Source organism: Poecilia latipinna, unplaced genomic scaffold (assembly GCF_001443285.1).
Source record: "Poecilia latipinna isolate Pla-1442-1.1 unplaced genomic scaffold, P_latipinna-1.0 Scaffold1750, whole genome shotgun sequence".
NCBI lineage: Eukaryota > Metazoa > Chordata > Actinopteri > Cyprinodontiformes > Poeciliidae > Poecilia > Poecilia latipinna.
In genome coordinates, this window is record NW_015114366.1 from 20666 (window position 1) to 31023 (window position 10358).

At 37.2% G+C, this 10358-nt stretch overlaps 1 protein-coding gene across 4 annotated transcripts in view; it reads right to left on the reverse strand.

Annotated features, from left to right (window-relative positions):
- Nucleotides 1-5558, reverse strand: part of LOC106965011 (lysine-specific demethylase 4A-like) — a 24008-nt gene extending 18450 nt beyond the window's left edge. For 2 of the 4 annotated variants that reach the window (XM_015060864.1, XM_015060863.1), the window contains exons 1-9: nt 5382-5558; nt 3020-3181; nt 2736-2911; nt 2525-2639; nt 2169-2362; nt 1093-1142; nt 649-752; nt 412-549; nt 108-325 (exon numbers count right to left, since the gene is read on the reverse strand). In XM_015060864.1, coding sequence (XP_014916350.1) covers nt 108-325; nt 412-549; nt 649-752; nt 1093-1142; nt 2169-2362; nt 2525-2639; nt 2736-2911; nt 3020-3160 — 1136 coding nt within the window. In that variant the 5' untranslated portion in view covers nt 3161-3181; nt 5382-5558. The remainder of the gene's footprint in view (nt 1-107; nt 326-411; nt 550-648; nt 753-1092; nt 1143-2168; nt 2363-2524; nt 2640-2735; nt 2912-3019; nt 3182-5381) is intronic. The other 2 variants (XM_015060866.1, XM_015060865.1) reach the window with 1 other exon arrangement.
- Between the last annotated feature and the right edge of the window lie 4800 nt (nt 5559-10358).

Sequence of the window (10358 nt, forward strand, 5' to 3'; positions counted from 1 at the left end):
TGAGACGGTCACGCACGTGGTAGCTACGCTGTGACGTGAAATGGGAATTAGCCAATGAAACGCGGCCCCTGTGGTAAGGTCCATTATTTTAGCAGTCATTACAATACCTTTTCCTTTCTCCATCCTCACAGCCACTCTCGTTGAAGCTGCTGTCACTGCTGCTGCTGAAAGAGTCGCCCAAAAATTCCCTAGCCTCTGGGGTGGGCTTCGAGTGGTCGATGGGCACCGTATCTCGCCCTGCCAGCCACTGTTCATAGCGGTCTGGCTGGTACTTCCTGACAAAAACATCCATTGAAATCTTCACCATGTCTTTACGGCATGAGCACTAAGGGAGGAAGAGAAAGCAAGACAGGGGTTAAAACAACTAAATTAAATGAACGATTAAAAGCATACGTTTTATCTGGTCCTCACCAAAACTGCTTGCTTGCCATACTCGATCCATCTCTCCGTAGCAAAGTTGGTGGACTCGGCACAATTGAAACCGTGGTTGAAGCCAGCGTGATAGGCATAGGGGAAAGTAATCATAAACTCACCAGCTTCCTGAGTGATCTACAGAAACAGGGATACACTAATTAGCAACTACACATTAAGCCTTTAGCTTGTTTCACAGGTACAAATCACTATTGAAAATGTTAAATGAACACTTACCTTTTCAAATGGAATGCCGTATTTCTTCAGTATTGAAGGAGAGATAAGAGTCATTTTATGCCTTAAAAAGGCTTCACAATTTTGAGAACTACCAGGAAAAAACCCTAAAGGAGAAGAACAGATTAAAGAACAACCTCTAAAGTAGCCTGGTAAATCAGATGATATTCTTTTCAACAGATCTTTTAGTACGAAGGTGAACTATAAGCTGCTTCAGGACTTGCTGATAACTTGTGATGAAGATCCAATAAGACGTTATGTTGGTGTTTTTTTGCCTTTAGTGTTTTAATCAGAACTGAACCTCGATATAATCTGATTCTGAACAGCATTGTAGCCATTCAGTGATAAAAATCCCCAAAACTGAACTTCATTTTCCCATAACATATACATCATCAACAGTTTTCTAGAAAACTGTTCTCTATAGAACTCCACTCTGTGCTGCTTTACCTTTAGCCAGACGCTCCAGTCTCTTCCCATGCTCTGGGGAAACACAATACCTACAAACACCCAAAAGAGAAAGAAGTTTAGATTCTACAACCACTAAGTTTTATGAACTGTTGTTAAGCCTCTCAGAATAAAAACAATTCTTGAAGTTAAATGCACAAAGGCAAGGATTTCCCCTCTTGTGTAAGAAATTAAGTCCATAAACATTTGTGATAACGTTAGATTTTATTTTTTTTTGATGAAATATGGATTGAGTGAGAGAGGTTTGACTGATAGACCAGTCTAACAGTTCATGTCTGTACATTTGAAGTTAACAATAGTCTCCTCACCGTTACCAACTCAGCAACTTTCTTGCTATAATTAGCAACATGTCAGACAAAGTTTTCTGGCCAATCACCGACCTGCCAATTCCAATTTTGGCCTATATCAATTTTTAATTCTGAAAAGTCGCTAAATATAACAACAGATACAGCATCTGTTAGGCATGTCTCAGTTAGTCCTCTCTCACTGCAGTGGAAAAGGGGACAGTGGCTGATTTTTAGACCTTTGCAAAGGCAGACAAGATCAGAGGATAAGATCGGTTTGACATGCAAGTATCGGCCTATATTCCAAAATTAAGGAAATGGGGGCCGATTTATTGGAGCACCCCTAATTCTGTTATGAATAAATTAGGTTTTATAGTTTCAATAAAAACATCTACCAGTAGATAGTTGTTCAAAGTTTCTTGACTGCAAGTTATACAGTCATCAGTAAATAATGTATAATAATATAAAATTATGCAAGACTTTAACATTTTCATGACTATCTCTAATTCATGAGACTTGACTTCAAGGAATAAATAATATGCAGTAGCTTAGCGACAAGCGTACAAAAGGTTTAACTGGAAGTAGGAAGGGACAAAATGGTCAAAACAGGACTCCAAATTGGCTGGAGCCTTCTGTTACTTATGCATCTCTGTGTTAAACCTAGGCTGCCATTTTTTTAATCACCCTACCATGCTTGTGCAATAACACCCGAAAGATTTTAAAACACCTTCACATTTCCTGCAACTTTTGAAGAAAATCTGTGGAAGGCCTTACCACGACTTGGGCTCTCCGAAGTGCAAGTAGTTGATGCTGTAAAGGTCCATGTCCTCAGTGTGCCATGCAAAGGTAGTCTTCCACATTCCAAAATACAAGTAGGGGGTGTTAACACCCTCAATAGTTATTCCACTGTCACGCTCCACAGTGTCCAAAATGGTTCCCAAGTGGCAAATATTCCATTCCTCAATATCCTGCCAGAATACAGTCCCGGGTTAGGTTACAGCAATCACATGGGCAAATATGAATTGTGATGTTCCAATATCAGCTTGACCAATCACATAAACACTACATCGCAACCAGAAATGTGTACTGATGATCACCACATCAACAACATCTAATGAGTATCTACTTACAGGGTCATACAGGCTTCCGTTAACATCTGCTCCATACAGAGGAGGGTTAAATGTTAAATTCTTCCAGTATTTCCTTTCCAGCTCCTCAAAATCATCATAATGTGGGCTGCAGAACCTGAAAAAGGCATTTGGGACAGTTAAGGCCAAACTTTTTTCTTTTTTTTTTTTTTTTAGCTTTAAACAATCAGCATTACAAGCACATGAATCCTACTTGTCACTGTTGGCAATCTTGCGAAACTCTTTGACAGTCATGGCTCTCTTCTGAATGTTGTACTGAGTGAAAAGGCCTGACTGGCCAGTCACCACCTGCTGAATGGGTGCAGGAATCACCAAATCATCTATGTCCTCATAAGAACCCCGAGGCCTCCACTCTTTTGGTGGAACAATCTGAAAGATGGGTCAGGAGACGGCGTTATCTCAGCTAGCAACATAGTACTGATCCATGGCAGAATCGGAATCTTATTTTTCTACATCCCAACATCAGACATTAGTTACCTTTGCTAAACCTGCTCTGTGTGCTCCCTTGGACTCTATATATGCAATATAGCGGCTGAAATTCTTGAATTCTTCAGCAGTGGGATAAAACGTCATGATCCCTTTGGAACCATGATTTTGAGAGAGTGCCTCTGATGCCATCTTTTATATCTGTTGTGGATCCTGCACATTGAAAAAAATATACTTTTTTTAGCACAAGTAGCAATTTAAAGTGTCTTGTAGAAGTTATTACACCATATATATTTTTGAAAATATTCTATTTTATCTTTTCATGGGACAACTTTGAAGATCTGACACTTTGATACAATGTAAACACTGCAAAGAAAATCGTACAATTCATTTTTGTCTAGTTTCTAGTGCAAATACCTAAACACACCTGAAATGGGACAGAAATATCTTACAAGTATGACTGGACGAAATAACTGAAAAGCTTATCACGATACAAGGTTTTCATAACAGTCAATATTAATAATTATTGATTTGTGTTTTTATTTAAAATATTCAATATACTGCCAAAATAGTGGTTGTTCCTGTATATCCACAGCTTTCACTTCACACTGTTTTTTATTTGCCTCTTAACTGCAAGTCTATAATTTCTTAATATTAATAATGAAAAAGTATTTACACATTAGATTATTTTACTTACAACTTGGGGAAAATCTCACGTTATAAGTTCCAGGACACCAAACCTGAAGGATTGGAGTTGACACCACTGTTCGAGACTAACTGATTGGATGAAAAACACATTTACTAATAAATCACTAAGCTGATCTAGTCAAGGCCAAAATGCTGAAATTTATGTCTAATGCAGGTTAAAGAATAATTGTGTGAAGAAAAATAAGATGTTTTCCACATTATTGATGGTACTGAGCTGCATGTAGCAAGAAATCAGCTAATGACTGTAATCAGAAGATTTTAGCTCCACTGGCCAGTCAGAAACTCATAAATCTGACCTTTCTCTCATTATGATCCCAGTAACAACTTGTGCCTTAAGCACAGACATTTTCAAGAACAGAGATGTAAGAAGCTATTTAAAAGGAAACTAAACTACTTCTAACAATTTTGAGGCTTGTATGTGGTTAACTCAGGATGCTGCGCAAGAGAGCAAAACTTAAAGCAAGTACCATGAAGCCTGAACAGAATTGCTCTGTTTGATCATTTGACCTTTCAGCCTCTGTCTATTATAAAAGCACAATTGATTTGAAATATTGATATGGTTAACAGAAAGGAGATGACCATGACAAGGCACCAAGCTAGTACAGGAATCTGATTTACTATTTAATAATATTGTTTGTCTGAGAAAACAATGAACTAGAAACCGGATATAAAAAAAACCTGAGTGATATATAATTCTGTTGCCATGAAAAAACAAGCAAAAGACAATTTAAAATTGACAGGCAATTGTGATATTTTTCCCCACTGAGTAATCTATTTGAAAACTGACAAGTTTCTAGTAACATCTTTAAAATATATATTTTTTATGTACAAAAATTATCAGAATTGTAATATTTACATTTTCAAACAACCCCAACCTATAAGTAGCATTTTTTTTTTTTAAAGATACATATTCTGAACAGGCGTTCAAATGTCGATAGACCCATCTCTCCTTAACCAATTATTCTTTGACATAAACTATTAATTAGGATCTAGCATGTAGCCGTTTGACATACCAGGATTTCATGTTCCACGTTACTTTGAAGCTAGTATGAATTCAGCCTGGATGCTGCCGCGTACAGAAATAATCGCTCCTGATTGGTTAAGAACTGGTCTCTTTAAATCTCCCCGAAATATGGCTAGCTACCGTGCTAATGAAACAAGCTACATCAGTCAACGACTGTGTGGCAAAGCAAAATATAAAGTTAGAAATGATAGCAAGTCTTATTCAGCGGATACTGGAAACATGCCAATGTCAACCAAAGCGTTGACTTCGTAAACAACAATAAACAGGCTGGGAAACAATGGCAGGGTGTATTAAGAACTCTAACCCCATTAAGCCCGAAATGGAATGTGGCTACGCTCAGTATCAGATGGTACATCCCATAGAAACATTTATATGCATCTTGGGCAGACTTAGCTTTAGCATTCTCTTGGCTTTAGCATTCTCTTGGCTTTAGCATTCTCTTGGTGGTTTAAAAATGAACTTATATTAACCCTCCGTTTGAACGAATATATGAGCCGAAGTATTACAACTGGCATGCAAATTCTGTATCTATACCAGGGCATGGCCTGCACCCCGACCAATAGCAACTCCATTAGCTTCACAGTAGCTCCTATGGCTAACAAACTATATCCACCGGATTAGCATTTTGAGTTCAGTAGTTCACGTTCTGCGTCCAAGCGACGTCGACGTGTAGATACATACCTCCTGCTCTAGATATGGCCGAACTCTGTCCTTTACGGAGCAAATAAATTGTAGTTAACCAAAGGGGCGAATAGCATACCACAGAGAAGATAGCCTGCTAACTAACTAACAGAACATCACAGTCCTCCATTACCACCTCTACGCATGAACACGCATCTCGTAAGTTGTTTACCACAAGACGCACGGGACACGCTCAGCCAATCAGGTGGCGAGTTTCATGGCTTCGCTTTACAGCAGCTTTATTTAGAAGTTTGCTCACGAATGCAAGTTAATTTGATGCACTTTAAACAAAAAGAGGAGCATTTTTTGCAGGTTAAAGGATCTGTTACACCAACATAGTTATAACAGAAGCCAAATTATAGACTTTTAAAAAGTGTATTAGTCATTATTTAGGAAAAGAACGAGCCCACTAGCAAGTTTTACTTTAAACTCTTGAACTATAATTTAGATTTTTATAGCATAAGTACTAATTAACTAGGTAAAGAAAAATTTAATATTCCAGACACTTTGAGTGACCTATTAAATCTCAGCCAGTGCCACTAACTCGAGTTAGGGGTTAGTTACACTTTAAATACCTATTTTTTTTGTCTTGATTCTGTGTTTATATGAGATTATGTGTACCAATAAAGATTCATTAAAACATAAATAAATTTTGCAATAGAAAAATCAGCCTGTGGATTATTTTTAATTCTATAAATAAAAGTATTGGTAGTAGACAGATTACTAGACAGATAAATGCAAAAGATAAAAATGTTATTGTTATTTACAATAAGTCAAATAAACATTTTAATATTTAATATGCAGCAGTTAACTGCCTAGTGAGAGTTTGTCCATCATGAAGATGGGCCCTGGTGTTTTTATATTGGTCAGTTAATAAAGTCATTTTAGAGAGTGGTTGCCAAGATCACCTCTCGGCTCCATCTCTCCCCATTTCTTCATAACCTACAAGCATCATCACTATTAATACACTCCTCATAAAATCTTAAGGATTTAGATTAGTCACTCTTTAGCTTATTTTATCAGAAACTGTGAGTACTCACTATTTAGATGCAGAGACCAGAAGCCCAGAGGACACTTGTGGATCAAGTGTTGTTGGACTACTTTTTAGACTCCTGTTCTCCTAACCCAGAAATTGAATTAGACCAGAGGATACTTAACAACCCTGAACAGGAGCACCTAGTTTACATACTTTAGATCAACATTAGCTTATTTTTCTTCTTTTGCTTTTTTTCTTCATTTTCTTTCTTTCCTTCGGTTTGTTATTTTGTTTGTATTTACTTTTAACTCATGTAAAGCACTTTGAATTGCCTTGTTGCTGAAATTGTGCTATATAAATAAAATTACCTTACCTTACCTTAAGACAATAGAAAAATTTTTAGTTGAACTTCAAAATGTAAAAAAATGAAACAAGCTGGTGTGTTTGTGTTTGTGTTGGGGACTTGGGCCATGCCTCAGCAGTGTGTGTCCTGGGCCAGGATAGCATATTGTTTATGGGGGTATTTTGGGCCGGCTGTGGTACTGATTTGTGCTGTGGTGGGGGTCCTGCTCCATGACTTGATTGAACCTTGCTTCTTCCAATCCCTGGGAACTGTAGATTGCCAATTCCTGCCTGACAAGTTTGGGGTACCAAATCAACACAAAAATAGTTCCGAGTTACCAAAATCTGCACCTGATCCTAGATCAGAACCAAATTCTCTATGAAAGCTATTGAAGAAGAGAGTATTAGAGACAAGCCAGGACTCTAGGTGACCCAGAACAGAAGTGCCAAAGACCAGTCCCTGAGATTTATCATTCTGCAACTTTTAGATGCAGGATGTCTGGTGTTAGAACACCCGGGAGAGCTCAAAGATGCTGATGAGCCATTAAATTCAGGTGTCTTGGAGAAGGGAGGCACCTAAAAGTTGCAGCATGGTAAATCTCTAGAACTAGATATGGCACCCCTGATCTAGAGAGATTGTGCGCTTAGGAATGGTCAAAGATTCCTCTGTCTGTAGGCTGCAGCTTGGGAAAATGTTATAGCAGGAAGGCAAAAAGTTGTCCTATTGGTGCCCTGGTGATTAAAAAAAATTTTGAATGGAATTTTATGTGCATAAATTAAAGGCTGGATTTTTCTTTATTTATCAGTATGACAAACAATGAATTTATTTGAAGAGCTTATACATATATCCTGTCAATGTGGAGCACAATGAACATGGTGACATTTTCTGAAAGTTATCTCACACTTTGGAGGCTACATGTAAATTACTTTTATCTTTTACAGCAGTGGTGTCCAAATTATTTGTCAAAATTGTCAAGTCAAAAGGACTCACGGGCCAAAAAATAATGTTTAAAACCTCAAATAGTACAGTAATTATTTTACTGCTTAACATAAACTAAGCACATAATGATTCTAATTAAATAAGTCAGTTTTTGCTTTATTGTGCTGTTTTTTTTTTGTTGTTGTTGTTTGAAAGGGAATTTTAAATTATTGTAGATCCAAAACTTTGAGTTTTTCCACTTTATTAAAAGAAATATAACCTGTTTATAAATTTGCTTTGTCTCAGATGAAAAAAAAATTTGGTTGAGTTTCACCTATTGTTTCTCTCTCTCTCTTCACAAATGCTTGCTATATTAAGCCATGTTTGCCAAATTGAAAGCAGATTTGAGTTATCTAAAGTCTAAGTAGAAGTCAGCTGATAAATGTAGTCCTACTTATTAAAAAATTAAGAGGGATGGTTGTTAAAAGACAAATACTTTGTGTTTTATATTTTTTATTGTAGAAAATCTTATTTGTCACCAATAATTTTGCTCTAGCTAAAGAAAAATAAGTCTCATTTGCATCCATCCCCTGTTCTGGCGGGCCACACAGAATCAGGAAAGGGCCATAAAATGGCCTCTGGGTCATATTTTAGACATCCATTACATATGGATGGATGTCAGATATTTCCAACTCTTCCAAAAAAAAAAACAAAAAAAAAAAACATGCAAAACCCCATCTTGATGTTGAACGTCTGTTTTATTTCATGCCATAAATGGCACATTCATACATTGAATCTCATGATTGGTTATATAATGTTATATGCATCTACATTTAGGCAGTGCATATACAGTGTTATCATTCCCATTAATAAAGGTAACAATAACATTAAACTTGTTAACCACACACACAAAAAAAAGAAAATCAGCACATATAACAATTTGTATATGCACAGTTTTAGCATAATAGGAAGTACATGTGCACCCTGTAGTCCACACACTTTTACTCACCTTTTACACCAAAGGAGACACAAGCAGCATTTGTGGGGTTTTTGGGAAAGTTCATAAAGAATATAGTATAGAATATTATAGAGACATCAGTCCCCAGTCTATTTCCTCTCTGGTTCCTTAAATTGCATAATACACAAGGTAAGTTGCATCTGCATTCTCTCAAAATGCATATTTAACCTCTAGCATGTCCTCCTTTGGGGGACTTACATAAATTTATCATGGCGGCCCATTTTTTCTTCTCATCTATTTACACCCTCCACGACACAAAACAGTAAACTATCCAACCAACAGATACGTACCGTCAGGGAGTATGTTAGAGAACGCTTAGCCCGCACTGTCCTGTCCCACTATGAGACAAACAACATCCATGAATGAATAACTTCCACTTAGGAACATTTTGTTTAGTCTGACACAGTAAAAGAAAAAAAAGGGATTAGGGCATAGAGAGCAAGGAGAGCAAACTACTCTTATTTTTGCACTTATCACTGTTTAAATATAGGAGGTCAAAAAAGCAACTACAACTTGTACTGGAGATTGACATTGTTTCAGAAAAGGAAAAACAATACTCATTTAATCAAAATGTAGTATACTAATTATTAATTGTATCATGTTGTTTATATTCAGGAATCATGTAATAGCATTTTTACTTGTTTTATTCATTAGGTCACATGTAGAACTGACCCGAGGTCAGTATTGATCGATTCTCCCTTGATTGGCTTGGTGATCTGAAGGTCAAATTAATGTTTTCTAATCAGTCCTCCAATTTTCAGTCTCTAACTGCATGCATGTACTGATTTAACTTTATGAGTTTATTAAAAGTCAGATAAAGTTTGGGGACATGATCTGATACATAAATGGGGATCATTTGGAACCTGCAGTACATTGTTTTTGTTGTTCTTATAGAAAATAAACAAGAAAATAAGAATAGTGGGTCAGACCTCAAGGAAAAACAGAAATACTTCTGTTGGCCATAAACTGTGTATCTGTTAATTATGTCTGAGATTGGGAAAACAGCACATTTTATAGAATTGAGGAATATTTTTGTCTCTGTCATTTTGTATTTCCGGTTAATTTATACAGATGTCCATTAAGATTTCTTTTAGTATGTTATTAGTATTATCATACTTATCATTGGATCAATACTACTAATTCTTGCCATAGACTGTCCCTCCAGCAGCTCTATTAAAATCAGCTTCCCTTTTACAGCCGACCTGAAATGGATTCAACCATTACATAATCCTTCTCAGAGGTAAAACAGATCCATATGAGAAACTCCAGACATCATTACAGATATGTTTAATCTTTTGTGTTGAGTAGCTGTCCGCTTTTCCTCAAACATTTCACACACAGATCACGAATGGCAGTTCTTTTGAGCACCGAGAGAGTCATTTTGCAAGCGGAGCAAAACCGGTGCAGAAGTGGAAAAGAAACTGTGTTTGCGTCCCTTCCTCTCATCCAATGTTCCTTGCTGCTCTATCTCGGAGCACCAGCGTTCACCCACATCCTGAAGACATTGGCCCTCCTTGGAATCGCTCAGCCCCGGAGCCTTATTAACACATAGTTGCAGAAAAACGGCCTTCCGCTTGGTGATGTGACAGAGGGAGTCTTCTGTGAGCGTTATTTGTCCACAGGCTTTTTGATTTTCAGCGTGTTAACAGTGTCACAGACAGAAACGGTGTGGTCGGCCTCTCCCTTTCTGGACATGTCGGGCTCCCAGAGGAAGAACTCATG